The sequence below is a fragment of the Diplotaxodon limnothrissa genome, linkage group LG19 (genome assembly GCF_057381915.1).
Source record: "Diplotaxodon limnothrissa isolate DT_005_m linkage group LG19, D_limnothrissa_male_GT1.1, whole genome shotgun sequence".
NCBI classification, from domain to species: Eukaryota; Metazoa; Chordata; class Actinopteri; order Cichliformes; family Cichlidae; genus Diplotaxodon; species Diplotaxodon limnothrissa.
This window is the reverse complement of record NC_140614.1, coordinates 18,187,187-18,198,645: the sequence shown is the minus strand read 5'-3', so window position 1 is coordinate 18,198,645 and position 11,459 is coordinate 18,187,187. Positions and strand designations below refer to the sequence as shown.

At 37.9% G+C, this 11,459-nt stretch overlaps 2 protein-coding genes across 4 annotated transcripts in view; one reads left to right on the top strand and one right to left on the bottom strand.

The window, feature by feature from the left end:
• rbks (ribokinase) overlaps positions 1 to 7,920 on the top strand; it is a 58,432-nt gene extending 50,512 nt beyond the window's left edge. Inside the window, exons 9-11 of one of the 3 annotated variants that reach the window (XR_014904929.1) lie at positions 5,180 to 5,397; positions 6,634 to 6,685; positions 7,781 to 7,920. Coding sequence is in view for 2 of the 3 variants with exons in the window: in XM_085342764.1 (XP_085198890.1) it covers positions 5,180 to 5,359 (180 nt within the window). In the remaining variant the exon portion in view is untranslated. Of the gene's footprint in view, positions 1 to 5,179; positions 5,472 to 6,108; positions 6,211 to 6,633; positions 6,686 to 7,780 lie in introns of those variants that run through there. The other 2 variants (XM_085342764.1, XM_085342763.1) reach the window with 2 other exon arrangements.
• Positions 5,442 to 8,841, bottom strand: mrpl33 (mitochondrial ribosomal protein L33). Its single transcript, XM_085342765.1, has 4 exons — positions 8,729 to 8,841; positions 8,193 to 8,211; positions 6,572 to 6,678; positions 5,442 to 5,845 (listed from the first exon to the last, which is right to left on the bottom strand). Exons 1-4 carry the CDS (start codon positions 8,748 to 8,750, stop codon positions 5,796 to 5,798), a joined length of 198 nt encoding a protein of 65 aa, XP_085198891.1. The 5' UTR covers positions 8,751 to 8,841; the 3' UTR covers positions 5,442 to 5,795.
• Positions 8,842 to 11,459: the final 2,618 nt, after the last annotated feature.

Sequence of the window (11,459 nt, the reverse complement as noted above, 5' to 3'; positions counted from 1 at the left end):
GAAAAGTGAAGTTTTATTGCCTCATCATATAACTATTCTATTAACTGATTTAATCGTTGAATTAAAGCCTACAAATTAAATTTTTTTGTTCTCTACACGCTCAGTTTCCCTCAAAATGCTTCCTTTTATAAATATATTAAGATATCCTGCAATGCAAAATGCAATACGCACTATTAGTGCATTAAGATAAACACATGGAGGTTTTTCACTTCAGTTAAACATATAAACTTTTGATTTTATACGTTTCTTTTCTTGCAACCAAATTGAAAATGTGCAGTGGAATCGTAGACGTTATTTAAAGCATGCACAGCTACTTTTTAAAGCCTCAGGCTTTTGAGGCTGGATTGCTCATTGAATTAATGCTACAAATACGTCATGTGCCCTTTTCATTTGTTGCCTTTTTTCAAATAAAATGTAAGCTCTGGATCATTCAGAATGGTGGACCATGATCACTGTCACCAGAGAAAGTTGTGTTTTTTTTCTTTCTAAATTGGAGGGGTACCAATAATTCTGGCCATGTCGTTATGAATCCCTCCTACTGTTAAAGAGCCAGCTTCTCAGTCACAGGTCAGAATGGCTGACTTTACTGTGAAAAAGAGTGTTGAGTGTTCTGTGGCAAGGAGCTTGTTAGGTTCAAAGTGCAGGATATTGAAAACCAGACAAGCAACACCTCAGTGTATTTCAATGTGTAGACTAATAAAGTATTGTACAATTTTACTCACCCAAAATGAAGCAAAAACTTCTTAAGACTGTTTATACTACACAGGAAGTGATATTAGTCAGATAATTCAAATAAAGATGCTCCAAAAAGGCATTAAATCAGTTCAACACTCTGTGTCAGTGCCTTCAATTAGTGCCTCCAACCAGCAGACAGGTGCCTGTATTGACACCTCTGACTTTAAGCCCTAACAAAATCTAAATTATTATAAGTCAATTCAGCCCCATACAGCCAACTTCCCACATAAAAAGAGCTTTATCTACTAAAGTAATTTTGTGCATCAGGCTGCATTCATGTTTACTGTTGCTGTAAAGATGAGCGTTTTAACAGGAGTCTATGGGTTGGACTCGCTTTTAGAGTCAGCCACAGGTGGCCATTGGCGGAACTGCAGTTTTTGGTTGCCGAGGTTATTCCTTTGTTGGAAACTGCAGTAGCAGATAAAAAGCCCGTATATATCCTACCTTTAAAATGGTAGGATATATATTGGATATGTATGTAACTTGAACTGTAGATAAATGTTGGTTTTTACATGTGGCATATATATACGTGACACATGTAATGGGTTTGTCAAACCCTACTCTAAAGCCTGTCAAACAAGCTGCCACACCCCCTGGCTTTAAGTTGCCCTAAAATCTATTCTTTTTCCCGCTTTTTGTACATGTGTTATAATAGGAGACTAAATCAGATTTCATCCCAGGCTGTAAGTATTATTTCTCATTTTAACATGGGAGTCTGTGGGTCTATTGTCCTTTGTAACACTTGGAACAATCAGGAAAAAAGAAATAGGTCCACTTTACGTCACTTTTGTCTGTCAAGGAATGCATTTAAAGGCTTTTTTTTCATTCATAAAGAATTTGGCTCATTTAAAACTTGTTCCAGCCTCTTTGTAGTGTGACAAGACAGAGGTGGCTGTGTTTGCAGGGATTACTGGGACGTCATCATGTGAAGCATCCTGTGGTTAAAAAATAATCATCTATTGTTGTGACTATGAAGACTGCAATCTTCCAGTTTCTATCACATAATCTTTTGGCTGCTACCATCAATCCCCACTCAAAAGTCATCTCAACCCCAACATGTTAACTGGGAGACGGGCCAGAGTCAAACCAGTGGAGCCACTCCACCAAAGCTTCAGTTCCAAACGCAGGCTTCACTGTAACCCAGCCCAGCTACCAGACAGGAGACATAAACACGCCAAGGGTTTAAACATGGAAATCCAGCAGGCCTGTGAAATGTTTCATCTCTGATCTCACTCTTTCCAGCATCTCTGCCATCCAGGAGTCACACCAGAGGCAAGAGCCTGGAGGGAGAGGTGCAGTAACGGTCAAATCAGAAGTGTTATTTTGGGGGTTGCTGGGGGTTTTTGTTTTTGCGCCATGCCACTGAATCATCACTTTGACAAAAGCGTTACTTTGCAGTTGGAGGATGAGCAGGGGAGGCTCACAGAGATGCTCAGTAGAGAGTGCAATGAAGTCTTTTGAGCGCCGATGTGATGAGTAATGGAGCGGGCTTGTGTGAACCAGCGTCGGGGGGCCATTTGTGGTTAAACATGAGCATGTCGCCACATACCAGTGTGCTTTTTCCCATCAGTAAGCCCCCCCACACATACACACAAACCCCTTCTAGACATCCCGTCCCAGCAAACCACCCCTCCAGGGCGTACACAGCACATTCCTTCTTTATCAATAGATGAGGGTTTGATTTATGTGCTCCTGGTAATAACCAAACACCAGAGCTGCTGGCAGTTAGGTTAGGAGGCAGCCGCGTGTTACTCAGCTGACTTTTTAAAACAATTAGTGAAAGCTGGCTTTTCTTTCTGTAGTCATTTGATCAGATGATAAAACACTTAACATCCTTAAAGGATGTTGGGAAACAGATCACATTTTAGGCATTTCACGAGTGCCAGATTTATGACTTTGCTGGTTTTACGTGAAACCGATTAAAGCCCTTAATGCTGATGTTTTGTTAGAGTTGACAGACACACTTTCACACAGGGCAAACCAGTAAATCATTTCAAACTAGTTGCAGGCAGCAGTACAAGTCAAACAGCTGGAAAATGCCACAGCACCCCCTACTGTTGGCAGCTTAGTGAATTTAGACATGAAGCGTCCCCTCGTCTTTTAAGTGTGTTTCATGTTCTCTCTAAAATAATAATAATTTAAAAACCCCCAGAAAGAAGCATTTTAGGAAAAATATTTGAAAAAAATCCAAATATTTTAAATTGACTTTTTTTCCCCTCCAGCTTTCATGTTTTCAGGAATTGTTGACTGGGACAATAGTCCAGGGTTACAGCTACTCCAAAAGGTTACTTCAGTAGTAGCTGGGGGACCTTGGAAAGATTAACACAACTAATATATATTAAAATAATAATAATAATAATGTGTGCTAAAAAAAAATAGAAGAATAAGCAGTAGAAGTGAAAAACTAAAATGTGTTTCAAAATATTAAAATGCTTAGTAGAGAAAAGCTGTAGTCCCCTTTTAAAGTCAGGCTACAATTATAAAGGTTCAGTTAGGGGTAAGTATGGATAAATAGATAAAATATTTCTGTAAAGAATCAGCCATTGTTTAGTGGACTAAAAGATAAAAGTAGTGGAATATTAAGCTGTCACAAATAAGTGATTAAGACCGTTAATAACTGATAAACTGTCAGCTGGATGTAAGAATATGGTACTGTGCAAGTCTTGAGCTAGGCTCATTTCTTAATATTTTGCCTGGAAAATTAGAAATCTGACACTGAGAATGATGTATGTGCAAAAATACACAGAAATACAATTCAAAAGACCTGATCCCTCTGATTTTCAGTCCAATGTTTTCTTCCCATTTCACTTCCTTAAGTTCCACTGACAGATCATCTGAAGGTCTTTGCTAGCTTTCTTTTCAAGGATATAGCTTAACTGTTCATCTATTGTAGAATTTTTTTATGCATGCTACTGCTTTTGTCCTCCACTTGTCTAGTCTGGACACACCATGCAAATATATGCCATGTTTTTAACTAAGAGCCCAGTTATTTTTATTTTTATTGTTTGGCCTTTTTTGTAGATTCAACTAAAGACATGGGAACAAATTATGTGTTTTTGTTACAAGTTGTTAGTAACTAAGATAAAATTTAAAATAAGGTTTTTTTTGTTAAATTGTCGGTTGTGCGTAGACACAACAGTGATTCATCCCTTGAGTTAGGAGCCTTTTTCCTGTTTGAATGATTCATAGATCTATTAAGTGGCTTTTTAAATATATATTCATTCTTCGGAAATGACGAGGAATTCACAGAAAATGAGTAAAAGAAGCCAATGTCCAAACAAAAACTTTGAAAGTTTCTCATAAAGTCTGGCTCTTTGGTAACAAACACTCAGATAATTTGGGACAACTTAACACAAAGTGACAGGTAACATGTTTCTTCGATTAAATAATATAATATTTTTCTCTATCTTACACAAGTCAGTGTCAGCATAATTTCATGCCAGAATATTTACTGAATATTGTCAGTTAACATGAATACTGTGGGTGATTATTCCCTTTTTAAGAATTCTTTTTTAGACAAAGCTGTAGTTGTTCAGTAACCTAATGCAAATCTTAAAACTGTAAACCAATGCTGTGATGTAATTTGAACCTTTAAAAGTCTATTACCTTTTAAGGCCCTTTTTATGGGCCTGTAAATAGCCTGAAATGCCATTAGTAGTACTGCTAAAAGTAATTTCTAAGGAGGTTAAATTGTTAACAGCGATGGATAAATGGCAGAAAAAGCAAGTAAGTAGTGATGATAGATGGTAAAAATCCACAGCTTATACTAATAAAAAAAAAAAAAAAAAAGTAGCTCAGACCAAAAGGGAACCAAAAATGAGTATATACACTTTTAAATGAAAAGAGTTCAGGTTAATACATTTAGATATGAGGGGTGGTGTTAATGAAGGAGCCCCAGAGTGTACGCGACATATCTGTGGTAATGAAATCTGATGAAAAACCCAAATTTTTTCCCCAAAAAGAAATCTGGGGAAATCTGCCCGAGATGCCAGTATTTTATTATTTAACCAGGTTGCATAACAAATGAAATAAAAGGGATTGAAATTGCATAATTTATTTGGTATATTGTGCCATATAGATTGTAGACTGATTTTATTAATTTTTAGATTCCTGTTTTTTAATACTGGACTCAATTGCAGTAGCTTTGCATGATTCAGAGTTCAAAATATTCAAATGTAATACTGAGCTACAGTGCAGCTCAGTTCATCCTCTGCGTGAAATGACCTGTTTTAGCTCTCTTCCATGCTGCCTTGAGCAATCTTTCTTCTGATTGGCTGCCCCTCATAAATGTCACTATGTAAAATATAGAGCCAAGAGAAAAAACGGTCTAAACCTGGCTTCACATACGCTGACCTCATTACTTGAAATTTTGTCTGTATTTAACTGCCACCTGTTTGAAAATAAGGTCCCCTTAACAATGCATTGTTGTTTTATTTCTTCTCAGGGTGCTGGTGATAGCTTCATTGGAGCACTGGCATTTTACATGGCCAACCACCCACACATGCCTCTGGAGGAGATGGCCCGCAGAGCCAATCTGGTGGCAGGGGTGAGCGTGCGGGAAATCGGCACGCAGACGTCTTTTCCGTACAGACGGGACCTCCCAAATGAATACTTCCAAGAGTAGCAGTAGACCCTGATGTTAAGGGACCACATCTGAATGGGGTCAGAAAGACTCAACACTAAATGTTCTTATGAAAATTTGCTGCTGAAGATATCTTTAATGGTAATCAATTTTAAGCTAAGTCAATCATTGAGATTATTTTATTTGAATTAACCACAACAAATGTTTCACAAAGTACATTGACCCGATTAAATAATTATTTTGAACCAATGAACAGCTTCAGATCATGGCAGCGGTGGTCCCCTTACATAACATCACTTTTCTGGTTTCAAGTCTCTTTTGTTCAAGCCTGGAGTTCCACTTTTATCCATCCAGGAAGAAATCCTCTGATAAACACGTCAACCAGATTAACCCGCTGTACCATCCCCGGCAATAAAAACGATGCCTTTAAACCTCTGCAAGTTCATTTTGTCCATCTGTGTGTGTCGGTGTGCTGCGGTTAAATCGATCTGATCTTCCTCTTCTCAAAAAACAGGACGTGCTTGTTCACTAAAAAGACAAAAAGCAGAAAGTAGGTGGAAGTCAAGGGTCACTCCAAATATGGGTTTTGTTTATTTCACTGGGGTGAACAGAAGGTGTGACCAACACGTTCTGAAAACAGGTCCACCATAAATTTGAATCCTTAGCTGATTTTAAATTGGACTAATCTATTCCAGGTCATTATTCCAGGTGCTACGCTTGGACAGTTTGGATCACTCAGCAGAAGTCAAATTATATTTGTCCCCCTGTACTTTTGTTTGTATCCCCTCCAGTGTGTCAAAATTGTGAGCACAGTGAGGTCATGATGAAACTCTCAGTGAAAATGGTCAGAACAGGACAGCCAAGGACATCTCTAAAAATAGCAGCAACAATTGAAGCTTTCTGGATATGCCCGAGAAGATAATCTTGAACTGGAGGTTTGCCAAATTTAGAATCAGGTACGGCTTTTCACTTTGGGAAGAATGTTTTGATCACACCACATGTTTAAATACAAATAGTTTCCAAGTTAAAAGAAAAACAATCATATACTGTTGTGTGCTCAAAGGTTGATTGGGAAACCCTGGGTTCACTTTTCAAGTAGTGATTTATTAAAGTGCCAACACCTTCATGTGACTGCTTAGCCTGCTTGCTGCCGCTTGAATAAGTGAAGCCAGACAAGGAAAAGATATCCTGGGTTATATGGATTTTGCTTTAATGAGTATTTGTGTGTCATAGTTGTCCTCACACGGCTCTTACCAAATGGATCGTGTTTGCGCAGCACCAGTTTGTCTCTGAGTCGGTTCCTCTTTGTGTTGAAGAAGTATCCGGTCCCTGCAGCACTCACCATCTGCACCAGGATGGTCCTGACAGGTAAGCAACACACAGAGAGGTGACTGCCATTTCAACACGAAACACTAACAACAGGCCTCATTCACGGGTGCACGTGCAGAAATGTTCTTAACCTCTGCACAAAATTAGCGTTGGATTTGTGCACTGGATTATTCTAACCCGTCAGGTTTGTGTGCACTACCTGCAATCAGCACAACTGAAGTAGAAAGGGTTAGTGTCACAGGAGGAAACCACCTTAATAGTCACACAATAATAGACTCTCTGCTTCAGAAATATCACATGCTTTCTTTAAAATGACAAAACAAGAGAAAAATATTCTTCAGTGAGGGTGGCTTTAACCAGTTTGCTGTGACAGGTGGAAACAAAGTCAGCACCTGGAGAAGCAACTTGCCTGACGTACAGTTATACCGGCCCTGTGCTCATGTCAAACCCTGAATTCCTTACAGTTCGTTATTCAATTCTGAGAAACTTTTTGCTTATCTTATTCTGGAAACCTGTAACTAATGACCAAGATGAAATGACTAATAATAATAAAAATTCATATTAGTAGTGCTCTTCTTCTTTTGGTTGCTCCCTTTAGGGTCCACCATCATTACATCTATGAATTTTCTCTGTAGTAGTCCTCTTTTTCTTCCTGCCTGGCAACTCCATACTTTACATCCTTTATCCAGTGTATTTGCCAGCTTTCCTCTGCCCATTCAAACCATCTCAGGCTTGCTTCTTTAACCTTGTCTTCAAACCACTTAACTTGAGCTGTCCCTCTGATGTACTCATGTCTAATCTTGTCCATCATGGCCACTCCCATCTTAAATAATGCCACCTCCTGCTCAGCCTTCTATTTTGTTCGTTAGTGCCACTGTCTCCAAACCATACATCGAACCTATCATCTTGTAAACTTTCCGGTCCCTGTGGCTAAAAAAATGATATATAAGAAATTATCCCTGACACTGCACCCTGCCTGCACTCTCTTCTGCACTGCCCATTACTTAGGATGGCTGAGCCCAAGTATTTAAACTCATCCGCCTTCACCACCTCTTCTCTTTGTAGTTTCACTGTTACACCTGTCTTGCTCTCACTTACACGTGTTCTACTGACTTTCATTCCTCTTTTCTCCAGAGCATACCTCCAACTGTCCAGACGTTCTTCCATCTGCTTTCTACTCCCAGTACAGATTACAATGCCGTCTACAAACATCACATCCCACGAGACTCCTGCCTGACCTCGACTTGGACAAATGGTTAGAGTTGGATTAGGGATGGGATCCAACATGTGGATAAGTAATAGCATTAAGTGTAAAGATGTTTGTTTAAATGCTCTAAGACAGCCCGGCTTTCATCACGTGTTCGTTTCCATGACGTAAAGGAAAGGTACATCTGTACTCCGAAGTGCAAATTCAGTTAAGATTATTTTAATGAAACAGAAATTTACGCGTAAATCCTCAGTATGCACGGTTTACGCACAGCCTTATGCTTCATGTGTGAATGAGGCCTATTGACTAGACTTTCAAAGAATCAGCCAGTGCACTTACTTGGATTTTGCCTTCGCCACTGTAAAAAGAAAAGAAAAGAAAGAATCTTATGCAGGTGAATCCAACAGATATCGTTCAGCAGCACTCAGAGCAACGGGATTTTAGTGGAAACTTGCTAACAGCACGCCAACACCAGCCCCAGAAAGTCCTTAAAGCTGTTAAGGTTGTGTGCAAGTATCTGCTGAAAACTCAAAGACTCTCCTACACATCTAAATGAAAAGAAAAACTACCTCTCGAGTAGCACAGGTGCTTTCTGAGATTTCCGCACTTACAAAGCCCAGTGAATGGACACTGAACACATACTGCTGTACTATCCAGAAGCTAAATCTATCTCTCTAAAACCCAAAACCACTGAAACGTGTGAAATAAATTTATTATAAAATATTTCACAGTGACTGCCCACATGAACAGACGTATATTTTAAGAGCAGCTCACGTTTTAGCATCAGCTAACCCCACAACAGCGTATTGGGAGAGCTCTAAGTACGCATGCGTCGTGCTGTTTGAAGACAAGATTTAAGAGAATAAAATACTTACAGTTTACTGTGGTGAGAAACATTTTCTAAGTGTTTATCTAATCGCGTCTATTAAAACATAACTGTGTGCGAGTAACGGCAGGTCACATTGACAAGCTCGATATCCGGTGTAAATAGAAACACTTCCGGGTCACCTTAAAAGCGTATTCCACTAAAAACGAACTGTAGGCTGGTGCTCTTTTCATACGTGTGTGTTTTTTAATTATTATATATACCAGAGAAAAAAACATCCAAGATCAAAATGTACATTTGAAACAACAATTTTTAATACTATCTGAGGCAATGTGTGTTTTCTTAAGAAACTTCAATCCATGAAACTCAGGATTTCTCTAGATAATGATAGTCTATTCATTTAACATATAATTCTCCTAATTTGCTATCATAAATCTCCCTTAAAAACGTTTGCCACAGGTAATAAACTGATAATAATTCAAAGGATAAAGTTGATACAGATGATCAGAAACGGACAAAAATCTGACATATCATGTTTACTCTGGTATAATGAGTAGTTTCAAATTCGTCTTAACTAATTCAAATCTGATATAAATTTATCTACTTGTGGGTAAATTAAATAAATAAAAAATGTAAAGTGGCATTAATTGTGCATTTATACCTGATCTTTTGCCTTTTGATTTGATTTACAGTGAATATATTAACTTTAATCCCAATATTTCTGAGTGTTTTTTTCCAGAATATTTCAACCATGCTGAGCTCAAATGTTCCAATTTAATTGAATTGAATTTAATTTAATTGTTTTATTTCTATTCATTGTTTAAAATTTAACAAACCTATTATGGCAATAATGTGTTTTCCCATAACTAGAATTTTCCTTTTTACTGTTTTAAAGTCAGAGGTGGGAAGAAACAAAGTGCAAATACTCTGTTACTGTACTTAACTACAATTTTCATGTATCAGTACTTAAGTATTGTTTTCTGACTACTTATTACCTTTACACCCTACATTTCTAAACAAATATCTGTACTTTCGACATTTTCAAAACAGCCTCGTTACTTTTGCTTTAACGCATTTGGGTCGAGTTATTATTTTATCATTGCGAGCCTTCAAACATCAAACCGATTTGAGCCTAAACAGAAAGACATGAAAGGTAGTCCTGTTCTCGCATAAAAAGAGATAACGTGTGCAAAAGTCAGGGGTTAAAAGTGGGACGGTGTTTTGTTTTTTTTAATTCTGGAGGAGCGAGCTTAAAGGGAGTAACATTTTTTTTAAGTGGCAGGTCATATCAAATGCAGCGTTTTATCAGCTCAACAAACATCAGCAAACACGCAAACTGTTCCTGTGTAATTTGTCACAGCCAAAGGTCAAGCTGCTGTATTTCACAGGGAGAGAAATGAAAGAGAGCTAGCTTCACTCAGAGATGGAGAAAGATAAGAAAGACAGGACAGTAGAGGAAGAAGAGAGGTTAGATTGAAAGGTAAGGGCTGCTCAGTGGGATCTGATAAACTGGAAATGTACATGTAAGTCCTTGTGTTTTTAAATGAGATATTGGGTCTGTTCATGTGACATTGTTATATATTTTTTCATGTTGTGAAACATGCTGCTAAACAAACTGAGGTAGACTAACTGTTATTTAAAGGTTGCATGAAAATCATCTGCATGTTAATGGAAGATAAACAGGTTAGTTTGCTGTAGTGTGATGGGTTTAAATTAAAGAACAGTGTGTGACTGGTGCACATTGGCTGCGGTTTCATGGTCAGAGTAAGGTTACATGAAGTGTAGCAGAGATTCATTTGAATTTTAGCTGATGATGCTTACTGACCTAATTCCACCTTCATACCAACTTTATACAGTCTACTATAAACAGTGTGCTGTCAGTGTAGAGCCCTGAAATCAGCCAGAACTACTGACATGCTGTTGAATTCATTTGTGTACATCCACAAAGAACAACAGGTCAGCTGATCACAGCCTGTACACAAAGAAAACCTAATGGAGCTCTCAATAGAAATTATTATGAACTATGAGTCTTTTCCCCACAGTGAGCAGTTTTAGGGTTCCCCCACCTCATGAATTCCTGACTGTACACATTGTTTTGTTTAGAGGCAAAGTCACCCTCTACAGCAGGGGTGTCAAACTCAAATACAAAGTGGGCCAAAATTCAAAACTGGAACAAAGTCGTGGGCTAACATTAATATTTATTGAAAAAAAAAAAAAATCTTCCTCCAGACACAAGAATGAATCTTTTCTAATGGACTCAAACATGTTTTGCTGAAAAACTGAATATGGAACAAGCAAAGCTTAATACTAAACAATATATATATTAGCTGTATAATACCAGTAGGCCAGCTCTAATAGTAATTTGGTATGGCTTTGCGGGCCAGAGTTTAACACCTATGTTCTACAGTTTTGGAAATAGAAAATATCAATTTATTTTGCTTAATTTTACGGGAGTATTTTTAACAGCAATATTTGTACTTCTACTTAAGTACAGAGTGTCTGAACTTTTGCTAACTCTGCTTAAAGTATATCTCATGTTCAAAACAGTGTTTATTTCAATGCTAGAGAATGAGATTAAAAAACAAAAACAAAAACACCACTTCCTTTGGGTTTTATTGTGGGTTTGTTTTTTTCCTTTTCTGCTTCTTTCAGGTGTTGCTTGCTTGGTTTCCAGTTTCCTCCTCTCTGCAAATAACAAGCTCTTTTCACAGACTATATGCAACACTTATTTGCACAGTACATTCAGCTAGTCTGACTGAGAACCTGGCTATTTTCAATAT